General features: G+C 43.0%; 1 protein-coding gene across 3 annotated transcripts in view; it reads right to left on the bottom strand.

Annotated features, from left to right (window-relative positions):
* Window positions 1–14,492, bottom strand: part of MRTFA (myocardin related transcription factor A) — a 44,853-nt gene extending 30,361 nt beyond the window's left edge. For 2 of the 3 annotated variants that reach the window (XM_035338667.1, XM_035338676.1), the window contains exon 1: window positions 13,964–14,491. In XM_035338667.1, coding sequence (XP_035194558.1) covers window positions 13,964–14,090 — 127 coding nt within the window. In that variant the 5' untranslated portion in view covers window positions 14,091–14,491. Of the gene's footprint in view, window positions 1–13,963 lie in introns of all 3 variants that reach the window. The other variant, XM_035338659.1, reaches the window with a different exon arrangement.
* Window positions 14,493–25,622: the final 11,130 nt, after the last annotated feature.

Genomic DNA, 25,622 nt, shown 5'->3' with positions numbered 1-25,622 from the left:
AATAAGCACTTGGAGTTCCAAACACCATTTTGTATATTTAGGAGATCACCTGTTTACGTGTGCAAGTGTGTGAATCCTATATATAGATTAACAGATGTCCCAAGAGCCAATCCAAGGCTGTTGTACGTGGAGCTCAGCCAAAGGTCTAGAATGACCAGAGAAATTCAGTTACTCAAAGACAGGCTGGAGTATAAGTCCTTCAATCACAAACCAACAACCTTCTGTTTCCTTTATCCCTGTATTTAAATTTTAAATTAATTTTCAAGTTCGAAATAAATCAGGTCATATAAAGAAGAGTATATATCTGCAGGTGGGAAAATAAGTTCCACACCGGGACTCTTTTACTTGCCTCTTTTCTTGAACTTGTGTCCCAGTCCATGAAACATTTTGTAAGCTTCATATGCTTGTCTGATTTTTCCACCCGAAAATGGGAATAATTGATTTATTTCACAAGAATGAAAAGCTCTGAAATATAGTTAAAGTTTGGACAAGACTTCTAGGTCTCTAATGAACTCTTTCAAGAATTACTAAAACATTCTAGAGCAATCTAGAAGATGGTATAGCTGTTGGCAGCACTTTAGAAGAGGGGTAAAGCAGCCCTTGTGTGGGTGTATAGTAACAGACAAGTAACATAGCAATACAGCTACTACCAACAGAGTTGTACTGTTAAAGAAATATAGCAAGATGTGCTCATTTTTTGTTCGTCTTGCCACAGAACTGCATTAACACTGAACCCATAGGCACTGCCTGCTGATGGCTGGCAGCAACTCGAGGCAGCACGTGCTTAACGTACAGAGGCTGCACCCACACGGACACTTAGGCCACAGCTCTACTCACAGTGCAGGGGTGCACCGGTAGTAAGAACAAATATTTATGAGGAGCTAAATTGCTTGTTGCAGTCTGTCGTCTAAATCTGTGACAGCACACCTGCTCTCACACACACATGTACCCGAAAGCCCTTTGCTACTAAGCCACGCTTCATGTTTAATGGTGTGCCCAGGGCTGCTGCTGAAACCCAGCTGCAGCCTCAGCATCTCAACATCTTAAACAGAAAAAACTACCCTTGTCTTAGAGATTATGTCACATATCCTGACAAGTTTACAACAGCAAATTTAAAAAATATTTTGCATTTCCTGTTTTTTTTGAGACCCGGCAACGAGAAGCGTACAGCTCTGAACTGCGGCCTGTGGTGAGGCCCTACATGTGTTGGATCCCAACGTAGCACCTGGGGCCAGTCAGCGGCCACATCGCTGCAAACCCCTTTCTTGTAAGGAATCCCCAAAGATCCTCACAGTTACCCAAAGCAAGGTGATGCTTAAGTAGTGCTACAGGGGTTATTACGACACTGAGAGCCCAAGCAGCAGTGAGGAGCCAGGGGAGGACGGCTGCTGCAGCCCACTGCATACCAGGATGATGAGGGAGAGAGCGAGGAGCCCTGAGACATAACCTGCACCTGGCTGGCTAGGCTGGATGCTCACAGATGTGATTTATCAAGTTTTTAATTCAGTAAAAGCAGTTAGCCTGATCTAAAAATTCATCCTTGTAACTCAAGCAATAGGCCATGTACTGGCGAGAGAAACTAGCAAGGAGAAAGTGCAATTAGCCCAACTTCATTATCTAGGCTGAGGGAAAGTGCAAGCATCAGTAAAAAGCAAACCGCGCGCTTTAATGCTCACGAAGGGTCACGGTCCTTTCTTTGTAAGTTGCTCAGCACCTCTGCAGACCCCATCAGAAAGCCCACTGCTACAGCATCACTTCATTCACAGGAAAGCACTAATGCAGCCTGAGCTGGGACAGAAAGCTGCCGCTTAGTTCACCAGCACCTTCCAGGAGCATCTTCTAGGAGAATATTCACCGGCCTCAGCACTGGCAAGGTCTCAGTTCCTTTGTGAGGGTCAGAGACCACTGCCCAAGGCAAGGTGACATCCAGCCACCATTTGCAGCCCACACAGGTAGTTTTCAGTTTTTCAGTACAATCTGTGTAACAACACTACACCAAAACAACAGTCGATACCCAACCAACTTAACTGTAATATGCAATGATAAAAGAAGTTGTTTAAATATCGCAGGATATTTAGTGAAGAAAATCATTACAGCTCTTTGTGCTACACTAACTTAAACATGACAGTGCCGCATAAGTGCTGCTTTGAAAGGTGAAGCCACTTGTCCACTCATCACTCAGCCAGCAACAGCCATTTTAATTATGTTGAGAATTTTTTCCCAGATTCTGATGTATTAAATAGTCACATCTGACCAGTAGCCAGTGCCAAATTCAGCTTTGGAATATGCAGCACATTAACCATTGGTTTCCATGGAAGTTACATCATTTTGTGACTGAATTCAATCCCTTGGAGATGTAGTGAGAAAACCTACCTCTTGCGCCAGAAATGGTCTCTGAGCTTTTTTCAGCTATGTCTGCTTACAAAACAAATGTTGACTTGCATGAGCCCTTTCAAGGGGAAGCCAGATTAGACTCTGGTTCAGACACCAGCAAGAGCAGCATCTGCTAACTTCCAATTGCAAAACCTTTCTGGACTGGGGCAGCAAAGGGTGGTTAGTATTACAGAATGTTTGTGGTGTCAACAAGAAGCTATGAAAGAATACAGCTAGAAGAGTTAGTGATCAATGACTGAGTATACAATGGTCAATATTAATTTTGAAAATAACTCTCACATTGCTGAGGCTGACAATTTAATTTTTTTTCCAAGCTGCCTCTTACACAGTTGACAACACCCACCTCATTGTACAGAATTTGCTAGAATGGTAATTACCAACAAAGAAAAGCCAACTTTGGGGGCCTTTTTTAAAGGCAATTTTCTGAGCCTAACAGCATTTTAATCCACTAACTGCTGATGGAGAACACACGCTGGCTTTACATTTAAGCAGACTGTGCAGTTAACAGAGAAGCATTTAAGTGAAGCAGACTGTAAATGACACCCAAACTGCAGGGATTATATGGCAGTTTGCTACCCAGGCAGGGGGATGCCAAAAATTCACGTCCCTCTGCGGGGTGAAGGAGAAGCAGCAGAGTGCACAGCTGATCCTCCCAATTTGCAAGCAGCCACTGTTGTTGGGAATAGCATCCACGTGATCAGGTTCATTTGAATGCATTTTAAAGAATAGCTTGGAGTGAGCCTGAGCAAAGGGACAGTTAAGCAGAAGTTTATTTCTTTACTATTTGAGACTATCTCACATTCCACTACCTCTTTCTCTACTGTAGCAACAACAGCTGCTATTAAAATGCAGGCAGTTTCCTCATCTCTTCCTTAGCAACCATACCACAGAGAAAATGAGCTTTGGGAGGGTGAAAAAGAGAATTTGGTTTAGTCTCTACAATTGTTACAAGAACTTTTCCCACTAGAGGCAAAAGCCATTTATTGATACCCATGCTGTAGTCTCCTCTCTTTGTGAGAAGCAGGATTGAGATCCATCTCCCCGTAGCCAAAGAGGAGGTCTGTGAAGCAAATCCTGAACAGGAAACAAAACCAGGATCAGGAGCAGTTCCTTACTGCAAATCACACAAATGATTCAAGTGGATTTCTTAGCAGCATTGTAGATATCAGCACATCCTGCTACAATATGCTTAGATGGGCAGGTGTCTCATGTAATTTTGGTGAATATTTATGAACACTGATGAACTCCTTACCCTGCTCTGCTTGTCCAACAGGGATGATATTTGAGGAGGTTTAACCAAGAAAGCCATACAGATGCATCAAAGGCAGATCTAGTACAGAGGACTTGAAACTTTTTTCACAATCACCTTTTCTTTCTTATCCTCTTGAGAGCACAAAAAGTTGTTACCAATGGGAACAGGAATACAATTCTTAAAAAAAATGGAACAGATCCTTCACCTCTAAAGCTACAACTTTCAAAATATTTCACAGTAGATGTGCTAGTAATAATCCAGGGATGTTATGTGGGTCATGTAACACTATTTTTTTTCATCCAGCACTCCCAGAAGCCATCAGCTCTCAAATGCCCAGAAGCTTTTTAAAGCAGCTGAAAAGTACAGAAAAGGGGCAAGTTGGCCACTTTTGACTGGACATTTAAGAACACAAAGAGGAGGAAGAGAGAAAATTAACTGACTCTCACCCTCAGGACAAGAAGGGCTGGTTTCTTGATAAAACCATACTCTTCAAAGTTCCTGCAGTTTTTTACAGCTCAAAGTGTTCTTGGGTAATATAAAATCATTAACATGACATTCAGCTCCCACATGCCTGCTGATGGACTAGATGCATCGTCTGTGTGACCGCATCCCAAAGGACTGGATTGGACTACTAGAAACAGAATACAGCTGCAAAGCAATAATCCCTTTGAAAGCTTTTGTTGGTAAGTTGCTGTTGGAAGAGAAATATGAAATTGGAATAATTTGTAAGAATGTTTTCAAAGGATGATGGAACACTTGCATATATTATCTTTTAGTGAGTGCATGTTACGAGACATTAAGTAGCTCTTTCACTGGGGACAGACAAATACAGATTCTTTGATACGGCTAATTTAGCAGAATCTAAAACCTGCAGAAGAAACTGGTCTCAGAAGAATATGGAATCAGAAGCAAATATACAGTCGAAAGCAAAAGGATCTATTTTCATCCTCACACTGTTGAACACAGAAAAAAAAAAAAAGCTACCTCACCAGGTCATTTCTGAGGCTTCAATATCAAATTTGACACAATGTGGAAATCAAAGTAATGTTCATATTAGAATGTATCTAGAAGACAAAGCCACCATTTACAGCAATTTCAGTATTGCAACCACATAGCATTACAAAACAAAAAGCAGTAGCATGGTCAAAGTGTAACAACATAACATGATCTAACCTCTAGACAGAACAGAATAATTACTCCCATTTGGTGCTTCTCAAAGGCTCAAGACAGTACTGGGGTTGTAGGGTGGTAAAATGTACAGGTACAAAAGGAAGAACCAGCCCATAGTCCCACAAGTTTACAGTCTCAGTCTTCAACTTTGCATACAATTATACGTGTTTATTACTGCTCAAATATATGACTCCAAATAGATGCAAAACTTGATTATTACTGCGATCCGAAAATTATGCTGAATTTTGCATGGTTGTTATTATATTGTTTTAAAATAAACACTAGCAGTTGCTGTGCATTTTACAGCATTTGCCTTTACATTCTTCCTTCATAATTTGTTTAAACTCCTGCCATTTCCATTAAACATAAAATGTAGGGGGTTTAATGCAATTTTAATCATCGCTGCTTTTTAATGAGATGCAAGCTTTGTTTTCTTTAATACTAAAATTTTGAATCAGATAAATGTATTAATATTAGTACACACATCTTTCTACCTGATGCATAGAAGCCCACTCTTAACAGTCCACACTTAATAGTCCATTTCAGCACTTACAAGCTGTTAAAATGGGACTTTAATAAATTAACCCAGTATTTTTAGTAAGATATGCAACACATGAAAGCATTCAATGAGCTTAACAACAGGAAAAGTTGGTTTTCTTTCTGTGCAAGGTACTGAATCTTATAAAATCATTTAGTCCCAGAACTACTGGTTAGGTGAAAAACAAGCATGTGAATAGCTAGGCACACATCCACTTCTATGGAATCTGGCTACCATGCATCATCCAACAAGATGACCTGTAACAAAATACCTAGGCGGAAAGGTCTACCTAAAATTGACACACCAGTATCATGAGACAGTAAATATTAGCTGTAATCAGCGCTCGTTGATGCCATCTATATATCCATTGTTGCCATATGTAGCTGGAAGAGAAGTCTTGCGGGGGGAAAAAACTGACTTCACAGAGAATTTCCCAACTCCCCTGTAAACTTGAGTCACAGTCTATACTAATTTATGTTTCCATGAAACAACAAACAAGGAGGAACTAACATTGCCCTTAATCACCTTGCAAAGAAGACCCTAGAAAGAGATGCTCCAAGATAACTTAAGGTGATGTGGCAGATGAGGACAAATGAAGGGAAAAGAAGGAATGGGCAGACACAATCAGATTTACAGCTGTCTACTAATGTGACAGAACAAAAGGCAAGCCGCACAGGGGAAAACACCTTTGTGCCCTTTGCATTTTTTTCTTGTAAAGATAGAAGTATCTCTGCCTATAAGAAGAGCTCCAACCTTGTTATTTTCCTGAAAGCTGAGACACCAGAGTTACTTGATTTTTTTCTTCTGAAAAATTTTACAGAAGATGAGACGCATCAGAAGCTTAACATTTTTTCAGATTATTTAAAACTCTTAGTTCAAGTGATAATGCATGTTTGTGTGTTCTTATTAAGCTAAAAAAAGTCTCAAGTCTTGAGAGAATGTCAAGACACATTCATAAAACACAACCAATTAGACATGTTTATCATCCTAAAATTAATGAGAAAAAGCTTTTCATGCCTCTTTCAGCAATAAAGAACCACAATCTAACATATTTCCTTTATAGCTCACCTCCCATACTGCAATTTCTGCTACGGCACAGAGCTCCAGTGTACTAACAGCCTCTCAGATCAAGGCCCAGAACTTCCCCAAACATTTGAGACTATTGGCCAGATGATTCAGCCTTCCCCCTACCACAGGGCACCCTCTACAGATAGAAGTTCGGAGCTCCCTTCACAGAAATCATCTAATGGGCAAGATACCACAGAATTTCTGCCCAGACAGCTGGGATCCCTCGACATATGAGCTGTGTTATTTGGTTTTCCACGTAAACGTGGAATAATTCTGTATTTCCGAGACTGTCTCAGATTCGTAACCACCTAAAGAAGTTTAGTTTATTGAAAGCAAATGCAAATTATAACAAATGTGTTTTCACAAGCGGTAGAAAAAAAAAGACTTAGAAGTATGCAAATTCAAATACAAAAACAACATTTATTTGGAAGAAGTAATTAACCGGTTATATAGGGAACTCAGAAAGTGGGCCCTTGTAATTTTAAATTAGCCTTAAATGCGAATCAGTCTGTGAGGCCTAACATGGTTCTTCAGTGCCACTATAGCTATAAAAACCTAAGTAATACCATTCTGTGCAACAGGTCAACCAGCTAACTACAAGAGCCCAGCAGCCCAGACCAGCCTGCATGACCACTGACTTCAGGCTGGTGGACAAATTCTGCAGATGTTTAAAATGTTGCTGCTGGCTCATTGCTCCAGTGAAGGGCACAGAGGAGACTGCTGGTGGCAGTGGGTTCTCCCACACTCAACGCACACGCTGGAAGAACTGTTAATAAAAGTGGACTTTTGCTGATACAATGAACGAAAACTAGTGAAGGGCGGACACGTTTCCTTTCTATTGCTCCCTGCAGCAAAGAGGAGCGGAGATAGCTACGTGGTGACAGTGCTCGCAAACCACTGTAGTTAGTTTTACGGTCACACGTCAGTCCCGAAGACATGATCCTTGTTCTGAACTGCCTACAGTCAATGTGACAACTATTATTAGCAGCAGTAAAACAGTCGCTCAGTGAGGCACAAAGGTACTGCTAGTTTAGGACCTACTTCTGAAATGTCAACTTGCACTTCTGAAAAGGGGCAGTCTGAGATCTGAGCACGGAAATGGAGGGGAGCTGCAGGCAGGTTTAGAAGGACATCCATACATACGTATCATACAGACAGAGGTGTGACAGCTTAGGAAAGTGAAAGCGAAGAAAAAGCATCAAAAAAAGCCTCACAAAGAGCACTTTGACAGGAACACCAAAATAAGATTGAGGAGCCCACAACTGAGACAGGCCGGTTGGGTTGCAAGCCGCTCGCCAACACTGACCAGTTTATGTGAAGGGAGCACATACGGCCTTCACGCTTTGCATGCTGCTGAGAAACTTGCAAGTAACCAAAGTACATAGCCACTACCCCACACAATTACTACAAAAAATAGACAAGCAACCCCCCCAAAAAATCAAAAAAATAACAACAAAACCTCCACATCTGCATTCTATATACATTTAATACTAGGGAAGTAATTACCAGCATAAAGCTGGGAAAACTCCACACAGGGAAAGGTGAAAGTGGGTCTCTTCCTTTAGTCAACCAAAGGGCACCTGTCAGTTCCCCACACCTTTCAGGTGTGCAACAAATGCTTGTGCCCTGAAAAGTGTTTCGGTGAGGAAGGCTACCAAAAAGATGTTCGATGTGTCAGCTAGAACGGTAGCGCAGAGAAGTTGGGGGAAATCCCCTCAAAATGGTGACAGGCCTCAGACACCAAGAGCTTCGGCTGCCCGTGGGGATGGAGACCTCATTGTAGGTATGGCCACAACATATCTTGCCCTTACCACAGAGAAAAAAACAGTATGGACAATTCTTTTGTAAACTTTCATATAGCTATTATAAACTTTCAAATAGCTCTTTTTTTAACAAAAGATTTTCTTTATGGCTGCTTATTTTTGAAAGGCTGTATTTAGATGACGCTGTCCAGAAAGCCTGGATTTTGCCAATTTTCACCATCAATTTTGGAAGGAATCCATGCCCCAAAGCAGTATGTCCTCTTATTATCAACTTCCTTACACGTTCCTTGCTAGCTTCATCAGACTTAGCCTAACTTTGGATGACAGAACTGCAGACTAGCAAGTTCAAATCTGTGTTTCCTTAGAACACTTACTATACCATATAAACTATAAGCCTTCTTCCAGCTCTTCTATAGGCTCATCTCACTGAACACAGGGAAAAAACCCTGAATACACTGATCAGCAAACAACACTTTGCAGCTCTTACTCACAATCACTCTATTGCAAGGTACTTCAGCTATTGCAGGTTTGTTCTTAAATTGCAAAAGATGTTGCATGTTAATAAATTTTATATACCACCAGTGCAAAAAACGCTGCATACACCTCCACTAGCCCAAATTACAGAAAGAAAGCCTGGAACTCTGCTTCCATGTTATGCCATTTAGCAGATTACACATCCACTGAGAGGCCTCCTGCAAGAAAAAGGGACAGGATTTGTTTGCCCCATGGAGGCTTACTGCATCTTTTTGATTAGAAACCTAACCTAAGTCAGGGGCCATATTCCATTTTATACTGAGAGGCTGCAGAGGTTCTTGCCAAGAAATACATTACTTTAACATTTTGAATCAAAATTTATTGAGGCAGCAGGTGACAAGATCAGTAATTCAATGCTCAGAAAAGTCTGGATAGATAGATGGGAGCTGGGACCCGAAAGGAAAGATCAAAGCATCAAAGCAGGCACTTATTTGTGTTATAGATATTCTTTAAGTAATTGATCGATGACTTACAGGTGTGACAGAATGCCGAAAAATCTGAGGTGACTAGTGACAGATCTCATAGGTGATAGAAGTACCACAATTAGATTTACATGGGCAGCCTGATGCGGATCTGAAAAGCGTGAGCAGCTGTCACTGACCCTTACCTCGTTTGGGAAGGAGAGCCGCAGTGACATCTGTCTGGCAAGACCTCAGAACAAGCATGTTAACTCCAGAAGTTGTTTCTGGATGCAAAACAAGCAAGCTGAGCTTAAGCATCATCACAATTTTGTTTTCAGAAAAGCATCTGCTTTCCAACAGCTACCAGGAAGTCAAAGCATCAATTATTTCCTGTTTGAAAGTATAAATGCAGATCTTTTCTTTACAAAATAAACAACAAATAATTATCAAATAAGCAATAATTACAAAATCATGCCTGCTTTTTCCAATCTTTATTAAAATGTTTCCCAGTTGCTGGGAATATCAATACCCCAGTTCCACTGCTGTTGAACATGAAGCTCTCAGTTCAACTGCGAAGAAAATTCAGCTGATAGGGCAGCACAGTACTTACTGCAAATTTTCCTTGGTATCGTTACTAGTTCAAAGCATTGTCCGCATAAATGCTATTAACAGCTGCACTCATCGCACCACACCCATTTTCTATTCTTTTTATTTCTGCATGTAATCCTTACATCTCCTTGCTCTCCTAAGTCCGAGACCACAACTCCTTCCTTTTAGTATTGTTTTGGGCTAAAGAAAGCATTGTAGAAGACCTTTTTCTGAAAAATGAAATAGATCACAGTGCGGTAAACAAGATAGCCTCTGCCCCTCTCCTCCTCCCATTCCCAGCATGAAAATAGCTAGGGCTAAAGCAACAGCTGGGGATCATTACACTGACAGGAATAGTTCAGTAAACTGCAAGAAGGGAAAACATGTCATATCCATAAAAACTAAAAACACATTAGAGCAGCAGGACTAAAAAAATATGTGATTTCAGCTTCATGGATAACGCTGAGAGTCCCCTTCCAGCGATAAGAACTGACTTCTGAAAGCACTGGCCATTCGGTGTTAACCCTTTCCCAAAGCTTCCCGCACAAGGCACTGCTGTCATAAAGTTAACAAATACCCTGAAACACCTCCAGTCTTCACAATCAAATGAGGCACACTGGGAATTAAGAAAAAATAAATAACTTGCCTGTTTACTAGCAACTTCAAGCCACCTCACCTTACTATCTCATTATCTGATCTTCACTGCACCTCCTACCTTTTAAATGCAGTGACAATCAGTGTGCCACACATTTGCAAAATTAGTTGCAGCACAAGGCTACTGAGTCTAACTACGTATGCCAGCTGCGTCTCTGGCTTTGCAACAAGGAAAGCCCTTCATACAGTCAACACATTTTCTATGCTTTCCTGGGCACTATTTGCACACATCATGCTGGATTTTGGGGTACACCTGGCCATAATTCAAGATGCTTCGGTGAGGTTTTGTGACCAGTTTTTGCTGTTCCTTACCCATGCCTTTGCATGAGGCACCACTCTGACATCTCCCACAGCAACTTCAGGTCCATTCTGAAGTAGGACGACACCCGTCAACCTTTACAGAAAAATGACATCCTGCATTTCGGTGACGTGCCTCAGATGCAGATCCTCTTGCTGGGGATCTCCTTGGTGTCCTGAGCTTCCAGGTCCACATGGGCACCTTCTTCTGCCCTCTGCTGGGGGAGGCACAGGCCACCAAGCTGCTTCACCTTGAGGTGCCAGGAGGCGTTATGACAATGAGGCCTAGATCACTCGTGAAGAAAGCTATGCATTAACAAGCACTTGCATGACTCCTGATCTCTTCAAAGTACTGAACAGATATTAATAGTTTAATCAAAGGCTAAGCTAACTCAAATTACCTCACATTTGCTGTGGACCAAGAATGTGCACACAGTTACCACAGATCAGATGGCGTGCAGTAACTTGTTCGTGTCTGGGCCCTGAGACACAAATCTTGGAAAAAGACAGGTGAATTTCACTGGCAGCCTCTGAGTCACATTGAACATTTTTGAAGCAAGGACTTGACAAAAAAGAAAGAGCTTAATTCAAGAGCAGCAAAGGAAAGACGTTGCACGGAGGTGGTGAAGTTGTAATTTACTTTTGGATGTATTTACTGATAAGCTAGACTCATGAATGCTCATCAGCTTTTGGGTAGCTTTCTGAAGTTTTCCAGAGATAGTGATTCCTTCTTTGTATTCCTTCTTCCGTTAGGAGCTACCATACTGTTCTGTTAAGTGGGCTAGGAACTGCAAACTGAGTTCTGGCATTTGAAAACTAAATCATCCTAAGGCACTCTTTGATAGAAAACATGTTTATGGATTTCTGAATTCTAGGAATTTTACAAATAACTGCCTCAACTCATACTTTGAAAAAAAAAAAACAAGCATATGTCCTTTGACTTCCACATGTCAAATGAATTTGTGTGTGGAAAGGATCAGCAGTTCCCGTATTTTGTTACGTCAAGCCCCACTTAAAAAACAAAACAAACAAACAAAAAACGCATTAAATCAAATTTAGGGTACCATGCTTTGTGAACATTGCCAGCATAATGTAGACCCCTCTTTATTTGCCTGGCTTTACTAATAGGAGAAAGCAGACTGGCACCCATTCACCTGTGCATATCAAAAAGTGCGGAAGAGAAGTGGATGAATTCCATGATGTTAACAAAACTAGGCTGTCCCATTTTAGCCAAAAGTAAGGTACAACAGTCCTTATAGTTTCATTTATCTCAGCGGTAAATCTCAACTTCCATTGCTCTTGCAAGGGTACACACAAGTGCATCTGCTTCTCCACTGCCTCAAAGATTTGGCTCTGCAAAATGCAGTGAATGCTACAGCATAAATACAAGAGGAATCCTGAGAATGCAGGAGACTTGAATGGAGCAGCAGTGAAATCTAATGTGTTATTTTTTTCTCTTCTGACATGAAAGAAACTGGCAGCATCTACTGCTCTTTCCTGGTAGCAAGTAGCTTTCCCCATTGCATCTGGTATTAGAACATCAGGAATTAGACATGCAGCAGGCTGATGAATGTTGCTAAACCTTGCAGAGCTAACACAGCTTTTTCAGTAATTTATATTTATGTGTATTTATTTATTATGTATATTTAGAAATATAAAAGAACTCAATGGCCTTAATTCAGCAACCATTTTTCCATTGATTACAGTACTACAGAATTGCATTTTCCTCATTCTACAAGCGATGCCACTGAAGAGCTTGTGCTATTTAGTGGCTGTATGAAAGGCATACCCTGGCACATCCAAATGCAGAGCGCTCACCTTCCACAAGCCTCATCAATGCCTTGCAAATACAAGTCAGCTGCAAGTTCGGGCTTTTTGTTTTGTTTTGTTTCTTCCTGCAAAGACTGAAGTACTGCAGTTCCTTGCCCCCAGAGCTAACAAAGTAATGTGGGAATGCTGCCGACACCCGTGGATTTATGACTCCCAAATTTTAATTTGAGAACTATGGCTTCAGTTTTCTTTTCCTTTTCCACACTTGTTTGACAAAGAGTATTCCAAGGAAAACAGGCAACAAAAATAGTAATATTTTAAAAATCTAATAAAAAGCTCACTCTTGGTATCTGATAACGGGGCTTGGTATGGGGAATGACAGCAGGGGATAGAAACTTAACAGTTTTGTTTGGCAGCCTCAGCAGATCCAGAGCTGCACATGAGAGAAAAATCCTCTAAATTCAACTGCTGAAATCATCTTCCACACACTGGTTGCCTTTTGATAACAAACACGGCCTTATTCTATCTGGCTTTTAGTACTCAACTCTGACCACTCTTTACTTTTCTGTCTAAAATGTCACTGAAAGTTATTTTCCTCTCCCCTCAGATCACATTACTCCCTCTTTAAAACCAGGCTTCTTCACCTTACTTCTGAGGCCACTGTGCTCGAGACCTTTGTTCGCTCCTGCAAGTCCTTACTAAAATCTCACTTGCAGTTAGGAGAATCCACTATTTCTGATAAAATGCAACTTGTGTTTGATTGTCACTGGCATTTTGTTATGTTCTGCTATTCTATCCTGTAATTTTTTCCTGGTTTCCTGTTTGTTGCTATCTATTATGCTGCTTGCTGTGAATGAATCACTATCTGTACTCACCATCTTCATCTTTTCTTTAGATTCATTCTTGCAAGCAATCCCTCCATATTGTCTTTCCTTCTCCTAGATTCCACTCCCTGAAATTAGACCTCTATCTGTCTGCGTAATTTTGCAGAACTGACAAATCCCCGTAAGAAATCACATATATTTGCAGGGAAACACCATTAACTGAAACAGAATCTTATCCAGAAACACACACCCCAATCCTTCCACACTCCGAACAGCAACATAATGAAACTCAAAACATGATTCTCTATCCCCTTCAAGACAGAGCTGCCCCTCCAAAATAAGCCTTTGCACCTTTAATAAATCAGTCTTAATGCACAGCTTACAAGATCCTTACAGGCATATAGGAGAGGGAGAAATTTTAACTCCGCCAGTTCCCAAACTCAAGTGAAATTGTCCCAAGGAAACTGTCCCACTGCAAGTCCCTACACACAGGGCTCTAACCTCGTCCTGTGACATGCTTACGAGCGCCCTCAGGAACAACGGGTCAGAGGAGTCAGTGGGAAACCCGAAGTCTGGACAACTGCCCGGGCTGGACAGAAAAAGCAAAAGCAGGCAGATTCAATATGCAAGGAAAAACAAAACAGAACAAAACAAAACACAAACCAACTATACAGTGCCTAAAAGAAAGAAAGAAAGCAGAGCCTGCTGACCTTCTCGCAAGCTGTGGTATGAATCCTGATATGTGCTTGAACAGCTCTTGCCTTGCTTTGCCACAGTCTCTGCAAGCGGCACAATCCCGACATAGGCAGGCTGGAGTGTCTTGGCTTTATCCAACATATTAGAGGAAATCCCTGGACCTGAAGGCCGAGTCTGCAACACAGGAGGCGTTCCAGGCTAGCAGAAGGGGTGCTTAATCCTCACGAGAGACCCAGCCACAATCCCTCTTTACCGGGTTTCTGTCACTGCACCAACCGGAAAAAAATCAGTTTCCTGCTAGATTCCAAGGCTGTGCTTGAATAGGAATCCAGAGGTACGCAAGGCACTGACAAATCCTGACAGCCAGCATCTAAAGATTAAAATCAGCAAGCCTCTTGGCAAAACTTTTCTTCCTACTACCTCAAAACTCGGACGGACACTTTGCTGCTTCTGCAAGCGGCTGGAAGCATTCGGGACCCCAGTACGCAGAGCAGTGCTTATCAACAGATGCGTGGACTTCTCCTTGGGGCCACTGGCAGTGACAGCCAACCTCATTCACCCAAAATAGTGAACAGTTGGTTTCTCTCCTCACGCTACAGACACCTGCCAGACAGGCAGTATCATGTGATGCAGCACTACCCTCTCTGCACCTCCCAGCTGGAAGCGCGCCGCACACAAAGAGCACATCACCACTCCGCGAGCGGCAGCCTCTTCTTTTTTTCCCATTTAAACCATCAGAAACTGAATTTTGGTTGTGGAGAAAGCTAAACTGGTCATTGTGGAAACAGATCTTATATGCAGTTGCTTTGAGACTACACACAGGCAGCAGCAGGCTGCTTCTGTACAAGCACACATGCCTGCCTCCTCTTCCCTTAAATCCTTTCCCTTAACACCTAGCTGGAGTCACTCAGCAGTGCCCAGTCAATAACACTCCTGCGAGCACCAAAATGTCACATTCCGTGCTTGTTTGGAGGCAGCTGTCTCACCAGGAGCTTATTTAACGCACATCATGTCTGGATGTCATAGGGTCGTCAGTCTCTGTACGTAGGTACCAGCAGCACGGTCCTGGAATTGGAAGTGGCCAGGGAAAAGCACGCTCCATCCTACTGAGGGCCTGGAGGTGCTCACACCAGGACAGCCGCTGGCTTTGCTGTTTCCTAAACTCACGAAGCATGCATCATAAAAGGTACAATGAAGTCTGAGCAAAAGAAAAACAGAAGAAGTTGTCCAATGACTACACACATCTGAAATAAGTATTTCAGCATCTTCCCAGAAAAAAATAAAAATAAAAATAAAATCTAACTGTTGTCATCCTGTAAGCCTGAAGCAAGATAGCCACATGGACACTACAAAAACAAGAAGGTGAATACTCCAAACCCCACCAGGACAGTCTACATTTCATGTTCTGCCTCCCATCAAATCAAGACCAAAATTTCTATTTTACAGAGTGAGACTGGAGCAACAGCCTCAAGAAAAAAAATCTCTTTAATAATGAAGCTGAAATCTTTAAACAAGTGATGTTCAACCAAATTTAGAAAACAACTTTAACTCTGCCATTAGCAGCACCAGAGCAAACAAGCAATATAGCATCTTTTTAAGCTACAAACTAGAAATTAATATACTGAATTTTACGTGTTTAGTAAACCATGAGCCTAGATTGCAGAAGATATTTCTGAGCTCCCGCAGCAGTGCTCTTCTTACTTGGAAATGTTCAGCCTTCACTCAGAAAAGAATCCAAGCTCTAAAGCTCCTGTGGGTAAAAAAATGCCTTTGGTGATAACAAAAAGCTCCATAATAGCATTACTCCTAAATTACCCATGCATACGCTTAGCAAAATCTCGCATCTTAAATTTAGGATTTGTCAAAGTCAGGTAAAGGTTCAGCTTCACAGTGAACTTTGGCCAGTTATTTAATACGACTGCCTAAGGCAGTGATCCCTCTCTCGCACGGCCGCTTGCAGCTGCGTGGCTGCAGGGAGCTGCCCCAGGAGGTCGATCCCAGCAGCCTGCAGCCGTGCCAAAGGCAGCACGGAGGGGAGAGGCACGCTGTCCGCATCTCCCCTTGGAACCGCACGCAGAAGCAGGTCTGTGCAGACAGCTCCCAGGATTGCTGCAATTACCCAAAACCTATCCCGTGCCAGACTGAGCTCTGCTCTTTCTGGTAACGCACCATCTGGATGGGGGAAACAAAAAGATTTGGCTACAGAGGTCAAAGATTGCTATTACCTTGCCAAGCGGGGCCTCTGACCTAGCAGTACGGCGTACAAAGCCTGGCAAGTGAGAGCTGCTGCTCCATCCAGCTGACTCACAGCTACCCATGCAGTGCCCTAACAGCCCAAAGGTACCGCCCGAGCTCCGATGAAGCAAACTTTGAGAACTGGAAGAAGAGAGGCCCTAGGCAGCTAGTAATACATGAAATCTAACATATTGCCAGTTTTGGCACTCTGATGACTTAACCAACCCTTTGCTGCTGTAACTGACAACTCCATCCTGATGAAGATTTCACCCCTCAAAGTCTTTTTGTAGGGCTGCAGATATGGATGCAGACTTTACCTTTCTTTCTTCCTACACAGAAAATAGCTTGGGAGGAAAACCACATGACGGGCTGAATGGCAGCCAGATAAATCTTTTCTTATTCTATAACATATTCTGTAACTTTGTCCTATGGCATCAAATTTGTCCTACAGCATTCCCGAGTGGTCTGAAGGAAGAATTACCCAGACCACATGGGCCAGAGGGAGGATGGGAAGGTCTGCTTCATGGCAAACTAAGGCATCCACCACGTTTCAGTTGCCTAGCTGCTCCAGAGAAGTGGCACCAACCCACCCCAAAGCACGTCCAACATTCACTCTTGTGCACAAGCTTTACGAGGGAATTGGCAACAGTGCTCTTGGCAGAAAGATCGCTGCTGTGTAAGTGGGACCTAGGCATTTGCCCCAGATTTCTCGTTTGGAAAGCGTCAAACTCAATTTTCATAACCAGTCCAAGAGACATCTATTGAGCCTTGCATCCTCTGACTTTCAAGTGTGAAATGAGATACAGACCGTGGGATGTATTCTCCCTCAAGATGCTGCACTGCTATTTATACCCTCGCAAGGAAATAAAACGTAACATCAGGTGCACATACAGCTTGTGAGTGGGCACAGCACATGGGCATAGCATGCAATACTCTTGTTTGAATGTCAGTTATCTTTACTTACTCACTGTTTTGAACACATTCACTAGCTTTCTCTGCATTTCTCTACCCTCAAAAGCCAAGACAGTAGCTAAGCGGCAGCTTTTTCAAATCCCTATTTTGTCCTGGAAGAGAAGCGCCAAAGAGTGAAGCACCCTCAAGTTAAATTCTAACCCTGCCTTGGACATTTGGCCTTCAAATTCCATTTTCCTGCCCTCCTCCCGGCCTCCTTAAACCAGTTGTGACATTCACGGGGTACCCTAATGAGCCACTTCAACCGACCGAGCAGCCGTACCCATATGTGACACGAGCACCTGGGCTGGTGGCTGGTGAGCGCAGCTGGGAAGGGAGAGAGGAACCAGGAGACGTGACACGAATTAGACTTTGGATCACTTTAGCTGTCGCATGAAACTGACTCATTAGCTTTATCCCCCCAAATTAGCGTACCCTTTAAATTAAAATTAATGAGCAGACAGAAAATTTGCTGACAGCTCCAACTTCAAATGTGCATTTTTTAATCCTTTCACCTCCATTCCTCCCTGCAGCTCAGTGCAGGTCCTCTGCCTTCTTTCCCCCCGTAACAGCGTTCTCAGGAGACACAATGCCTGCAAGGATCTGCATGCACACAATTTAGTGATGAAATCCAAACAATGTACTGCTAAAAACCGGCAAGCAGCTGCAATATATGCTCGCTCAGGCAACATGAGAAAGATCTCAGTCAAGGTCTAAGCCAGATGAACCCTTGAAAAAAAAAAGTATGAGCCCAATATATTTGCAGATCCGGCTCTGATATTTCTAGCAGGCAGACAAAAGCCAGAAAAATAACACAATGCTGCATCTACACCACCGTAAAGCTTTGCTGTCTTATGACTCTACTGATTTAATACTTGAGAGTAAATACAGACTTCCCACTGACACTTGTGTCGCTTACACCTTCTCTGCTAAGGATCCCATTTATTTAATGTCAGTTGGCTTTGGACATTCCCAGAATCCTGCCTCCCACCTACAGTGACCTTCAGAAGAGGTGGAAACACCAGCCTGGGCTCACTGCACATTCTTGCTCCTCCGGTTCTCAGGAAGAGCCCAAAGTTTACATCCTCCGATCTTTTCAGCTAGCTGGTGACAGTCAGTGCTGCCAGTCAGCACTCAGCACACTCCCAGCCATAACAAGGAGCCAAAGGTAAACCACCATGCAGATGTAAGAAAAGGCAAGAAGAGCAGACGTGCCTGGGAATCTGGATGTTTGCCTTAGCTTCTGAGTGGCTCTCCGGCCCCCCAGCCCACTCTGGGATATACCACCACCCCCACTTCTGGCAAGTTGGCTGTCATTGAGCTCTAAATGCTGCGAGTTGGAAGCGTAAAAATAGCTGCTGCACAGGCTGGAAAACCTATCAGATGATGTCAACTTGCATTTTGAGCCCTCCTCTCCCCCCCCACACTTCCTTTCCTATGTCACTTTCTCATTACCTCACTGTCTCTAATTCTGAAAGTGCTTCTCTCTGCATCTTTCAGCTGCCAAAGTGAACTTTACACAGCAGCTAGAGCCAAATCAACCCCCAGCACATATATAAACTCTGCCACCCACCCCATTCCTTGGGATCCATCCAAGATGTCAGTTTGCCTTTCCCTGAAAACACGCACCCGAAACCCGTAATCCCTGTCTGCCAAACACAGGAGCAAGGAGAAGCGGTTTGGTCCCAGGAATGCAGCGCATTAATGCAGCGCGTTATCTGCAGATTAACTCTGCAGATAAGCAGCTTCCAACCAGCGAGGCAAGGCAACAACGCTAAGGGCGGTGTGGAGACACAGCAGTAATGCCTGGCCCCCCTGCCAGCACCAGGTCACCCAGCACTGTGCAGACCTGAGGAAGGAGGAGGCAGAAGGCCAAAGCCTTTGCTTTTCTTCCACCTCTCCCCCCCAAACCAAGAACTCGCCGTGCTTCTGACCAAAGGTCATCTTCAAAGAGCCCGTGGCAATGCTGGTAAAAGGGCAGAAAAGAGGGGAAGGAGGGAGAGGAAGGGATGCAGAGATGTTGGTTCACTTATGTGCCTCTCCCAGACCTGTTGCACCTAGGAAGCCAGGGGATGATAAAGAGAAGGAAACAGTCAAGAAGTCTACCGTACTCTAGATCATATCAAAACAAAAACATTATGCAGCACATTCTCCTAATATTACTAAATGGAAGTGCCACATTTTATTTTGAGTGACTGGTATTTTAATTTGAAAACCAGTGTAAACTCTTCTATTAATACTGTGCTCCAGAAAGCTGAACATTAACTCCTTTATGACAAAACTGTGTTGCCAGTGTAGAGGTTTCTATTTAAGAGAAGAAATGCAACTAGTAGGTGAATTTCTCTGCTAATGTAGTGGGAGGATCTGCAATAGAAAACTTCAAAGAGGAAAGAAGAAAGTGGGGGATTAAGAGAAAGGAGTTTTATAGCTAGCTTCCAACCAACTGCAATCCTCTCTGCACATGAGCCCAATGAAGACAAGCAAGTAAATTAAAACCACATACCCAAACACGTTTTATTTGTTATTTTTGCCGTTTTGGTTGATAAACTCTGGGTAGCTGCAAACACAGTCGCATACCTCATTATAGTGTAAAGTTACTAGCCCTTCTTCAAGTTACACCACCACCACTCCCCATCGCCGCGACCCCAGAACTGGCTGTGTGACGCTCTCACTCTGTTCCATGCAAAGTTAGAAAGATTAGCTCAAATTACCTTTGCTAAGCCAACGAACTCGACAGTGAGAGCTCTCACATCAACTGCGGGGTCCCAAATGTGGGGAGCGTATCTCCAGTGGAGGAGCTTAACTTACAGCTGCTGCGACTGGAACTGCAGAGGAACGTCCAAGTACTCCTTTGGTTCAGGTATTGCCCACCTTGCTCTAAAGTAGTTAATCTGGACTGGAGGAAGCAAGAACATCAGCTCCCTGCTCTTCTCTACGAGCAACAGTTACCCTATAATGAAAAAGTCAGAGGTTTTAAGCCAGAGACCCAGGATTTTTCCAGGTTAAAATAGTTCTCATCAACCTTCTCACCTACAGTTGGTTCCGATACTTCACCCACAGGCACCCCAGTGAAGAAGGGATGAAATAAATAAATAAATAAGAAATAAACAAAGCATTTGGTTTTGTTCTTGAGAGCAGAAAAAAGGGAAGTTCTAGCTGCCAGACCAAGGGGGTGCTGAGCAGAAGAGAAAGGAAAAGGAAGCAAGGTCTTCGAATTTGTCTTAAAACACAATTTCTTTTTAGGAGGGAAGAACTGGGGAAGGACAGGAGAAAGATACCCTTCCTCTCATGTTAAGGCATGTCTAAAAGTCTGAGAAGTTATGTCACTGATTCCCATGTTGTTAAGCAGCAGATATCCCATATTTCTCCCTCCCACACCCTTTCAGCTTCTGGCAATAAAAGGTTTCTTCCTATCAAACCCCTCAGCTGCACAAAGGGGCTACCTGCAAACGCTTGGAAAACGCAGCCTGTTTTTTAGCTCCCAAAGCAAGAGAGGAAAGAGCCAGGCTGTGCTTGATGTTTACACACTACTTGTGAGAGGATTAGCAAACCCTTCCCTTGCTTCTCAGTTTATAACAGCAGAACAGCTAACAGACAAACTCTTTCTACAGGACTGTGACTTTTGCCGAGAAAACTGTTCTCCAGACACATCAGATGGCAGTCCCAGAATCTAGATTTTTATTGAAATGTGTATTTACCCTTTATTGTTGCAGAAGAATGCCCAAACCTGAAACAACTAAGCATTAATGGAAGTACAGTTCTAAAAAGACAATGTACAATCCCAATCGTATAGGATGTTACTAGCCAACATTAATCATCTTAGATTCAACATAAACACTGTTAATTTTTTCTTCAAAAATGGTTCAAGTGCTTCGTCACAGTGATAGTTGTGGAGGCTGGGACGAGGGAAAGCAAGAGAGGAAGCTTTGTGATACTGCTAAGCCAGTTCAGTAGCTACTGAAAGCAGTGGTCCTCTCTTCCATTGTCATGGATGCTCACCTCACTCCACAGTAAAAAACAGCTACCGTCAGGGTTATTGGAGACAGAATAATTTCCTCTTTAGAGTGTAAAATTCAGCTCTTGCATTGCCAAGTATCTATAAATCACCTCCAACATCAAATGCTCAAACCCTTCCTTTAGCGCTGAAACTCTGTTATGCCCTGGACAGACGCCATCTCGAGCTTTCGGGGTGACTTCAACACCTGAATGCTTGTTTCCAATACAAAAATGCATAGCACATCCGGGTTCTAAGCTTTAGGTACAACAGAAAATAAGCTGAGAACAATGTCAAGGTGCACAACGGTTTACTCTCGTGGAAAGAACTGTATTGGTAGAAAAGGAAAAGGCTTCCAGGATCTCGTATGGACTCAACCCTCTCCAAGCACGCAGAGAATTCAAACCGTAAGTGTAACACTAGGCAGGAATCTCAAGAGGGAGAAAGAGTAGATTTGGGTTAATTTTTACATGCATCTTACTAAATTATTCATCTTTTGACTAACAGGGAAAATATCCTGGTTGTGCTATGATGGAAGGAGCCCTTTAATGCCTTCAAGTTATTCACGTTGCTATTACTTGAGGGGTGTTCCGTTTTGACAGCACTACCATTCCTTCACAGACTACATTTTTACATAAATCGTATTCTGCTTTAATTAAACCAAAGGTTTATTTTTCATGGGGCTGTTCAAAGCTATAACAGAAGACAGCATCTTGGGGGGAAATGTACAACTTCTCCCAGTTCGTGCATCACTTGCACCTCTCTCCAACAGTTTGGTCACAATACTCTCAGCTACTATACCCAAACATCGTACTTTCCCCAAACAACATGAATTGACCAAAACTCTTCATGCACTTAAGGAAAAAAAAAAAAAACTTTTTCAAGCATTTAAAAAGAACCATTTGGGGATGGAAAAAACTCACCAAATACCAGCCTGTAAGAAACAGCAATTACCCACAGACCATGAAGACAAGAAAGAACTCCCTTCAGTGAAAGCAAGGGCGAGCCACATTGCTTTTACAGTTTGGTAACACAGTGTAAGTTCACACGTACAGGGAACTGCCACAAAACATACTGTTGTGGTGTTACATCCTAAGCTTAGCTTGCATGCTTGATGCTCCGCATCTTTGCCACAAAGACGCTTTCACGTATGTGAGACTACATTTTTAAATGTCGATGATACTACCGTCACTGGCAGAAGCTTGAGACAGAAAAGCTGTGAGAGCAGTAGGGAAAGTACAGTAAAATACAGCACAGTTGATCTGATGTATGCTGTTACCCAAAAGAAAGGAGTGGGGGGAAGCAGAGGCACCGGCCTCTTTTGCAAGTAGCATCACTGCTTTTAAAACAAACCTGATGTCAGATCCAAGAGTTCCGATAATCCCAGCCATGAAAGCAAAGGGAAAAGGCAAGGAACTGGCAGGGTGCGTCTTCTTCTGTTGCCCCAGCAAAACCTGCCAAGTCTTACAAGTTTTAATCCAGAACTGGCTTAAAAACCCTTAAAGGCACGTAGCCTAAGCGCTTACAACTGTAAAGATAGCTGTGCTTGGAACATTACGTTCCGATTTGGCCTCTGCTTTCTGTTTTGTTTCCTTCTTCCTAAATGTATGAGCTCACCTGGAATGAAATGCACAGAAGTCTTTTCAGTCACTATCTTTCCTCAACTGTCTGGCACTCATTTAAGAATTCGTCACTTTGGTACGAGTTACCAGAATTCATCAGCCAGAGCCGCCTATTTATGGAGTTCAGACAATCCATTTATATTAAAAAACTCTTTGATTTGATTAATTGGGTCAAAACAAGTAGGGAGATTTACATGTAACACATTCTGTGTGTCAGAGCTGGAATTAGAAACCCCAGCATCCTTCCTTGGCTACCAAATCTGTCATGAATGCAGATACAAGACGGGGGCTGTTAAACCAGGGCTGAATAAAAGCAAATGGGCTGATGATATAACCGAGTAGACAAGCGTGCAACTGAAAAAGCTGTGTTTTTTATGTGCCTGCCAGTTCTTATGATCTGACAGGAGTCGGATGCTTGCTCCCAATGCATCTAACAGCTGCCTTAACAGAAGTCACTTACAAACAAACTCTTTAGAGCAAAAATAATTTTCACAGGATAGACATTGCCATATGCTTCCTTTTGGCTAGCACATCATGCTAGGGCCAGAACTGACTATAAACTCAAACCTCTTTGCTATCAGAAAATATTGTTGCCTGAGCAAGACATCGACTGGGCAAAACTGTCTTTAAGCTTGAGCTGCAGTGTGGAGCGCCAGACGTGGCAGACGAGCAGAGCGCAGCGGATGTTGTCTACCCTGACTCAGTAAAGTAAGGCTTTCCGTGCTGTCTCCCATGAGATCCTCACAGAGAGGCTGACGGAAGGATGGGCAGACAGCGAGGTGGATCGAAAACTGGCTGAATGGCCAGGCCCAGAGGGTGGAGGTCAGCGGCACAGGTCTAGTTGGAGGCCAGTAATGAGCAGAGTTTCCCAGGGGTCAATACTAGGCCCAGTCCTGCTGAACATCCCAACTCGGAGGGGCTGTGCAGACTGCAACCCCGGGGATCTCCAAAAGCCTCCTGGACGTGACCCTGGGCAGCCTGCTCCGGGTGGCCCTGCTGGAGCAGGGGCCTCCAGGGGTCAGTCCCACCTCAGCCATCCTGTGGCTGAGCCACAGCCACCCTCTTTCCAGCAGCTTGCTCATCCATTCACAGACACCTAACCTCAGAGTAAATACTAAAAAATCTAACATGACAAACCCAATAACCAGGGAAATGTGCATATTTTTAATATTCTCCAGTGTGATATCTACACTGGACCATAAAATGGCCCACTTTTAGTTTCACAATTTCTTAATTATTTATGTCTTTCACCTTATCATGCTTATTCTTCCTTGCTGTCTCATCTCTCCTCTCTGCTAGACTTACTGCCCAGCCACTGCAACTCTTTACTGGTCCCATGATCTACTTTTCAGCAGTTTTCTTATCCTACTGATGACTTCATTGGTTGAAACTCATTCTCTTCTACCTTATTGTTCCACCATTCAGTACACACGGTTTGAGTGATGTTACACAAGCCAGATGAAATAATCCAGCATCTTGCTCCGCTTCTCATCATTCCTTTTGATGGCTCTGGGTCTTGTAAGAAAGTTCACTGAGCCAGCAGAAACCTTTATTTTTTGGATGAATTTGTTTTCAACGATGGGTTAGACTGCTTGCAAAAGCCGCATCCGAGCTAGCTGGAGCTAAGCACTGAGCTGCTATGGATGAAAAACAGAAGAGTGAAGAAAAGTTGGGCCTCTTCCTGCCCCTCCGTTGGTCATCACAAATCACTGGGTCAGTTCAAACTGCTTCCTGTAATTTCACCCTTGAGTCAAGCTTTTTCATTTTAGTTTCAATCTCATCACCATAAAGAGGTTGGAGCCCTAGACGCAGAGCTGCCACATTTTGGATTGGAATACTCTGAAGACAAACATGCAAGCATGTGCTCCGTAGCTTGCCAGAGCACATACAATAAATCCAACACTCCGGGGACACGCCAGGATTACTCCTCGTACTACAAGCATATTATATACATAATTTGCAAAAGCACAACTCTTTCAAGATATGTTAGATTTATTATAGTATATATTGTAAGTATTATAAGTATGCTGCAGAAATGTGTAGGATTTCTAAAAGTCTTTCTTCTGCCCTCTTGGTTGCTTGGGTGTAGCTCCAGCGGGGCAGCCAGACATCCGGAAATTCAGCGTTAAAAGAACCCTCATGGTCCAGATGTGGGGGAAAAAAAGCAGACAGTCTGGGAAAATCAGACATACGGTAGTCATACCCAAGTTTACAGGGAGAGGCAGTACCTCTTGTTAGATCAAACCTCTGGAAATCTGAGCTCCCACCACAATTTAGGCCCCCTGCTCTCCACAACCAACTCATGCTTGAAAGTAAAGTCTAAAAATTCCTACTCTTCAATTTTCTCATTTTCCAGGCTGTGCTTCCACATGAAAATGTTGTGTTGTATGAATCAAATTATGCACAGCCAGCTTCCTTACCCAAATTAACAGATACTTAAGCATTTATCTGAGTTAGGATCTTAGGACAACCTTTCCCCCATACAGCCCTCCCACACTTCTCTGTCTTCTCCCCCTGACTCCTCTCCTCCTCCCCTAAACCAGTTGCTCACCATTCCTTATTAAAGAACTCATTTTTCCCTCCCGCTCACTCTGCTAATTATTATCTACTTAAAACCCTAAAACAAACTCTGCAATCTCCTGTCCTAATTAAATCAAAGTAAAAGAGCAGCTCACATAAATAACATTTTCAAGATCTGGTTTTAGCTTCTAGATTTTGTCAGCAAAGTTTCCAGCCCTGCCTCAGGGCCAGAAGGTTAAACATTTCTCAATGACGCAGGCTCCCTTAGCGAGAGAGCGACGAGGAAGTGGTCCAAAAACCCTTCTTCTTCCCAGGCACTAAATCAACAACCACTGCAAACAGCGGGTGCCT

Source organism: Oxyura jamaicensis, chromosome 1 (genome assembly GCF_011077185.1).
Source record: "Oxyura jamaicensis isolate SHBP4307 breed ruddy duck chromosome 1, BPBGC_Ojam_1.0, whole genome shotgun sequence".
Taxonomy (NCBI): Eukaryota; Metazoa; Chordata; class Aves; order Anseriformes; family Anatidae; genus Oxyura; species Oxyura jamaicensis.
This window is presented reverse-complemented; position numbering and strand designations above follow the sequence as displayed.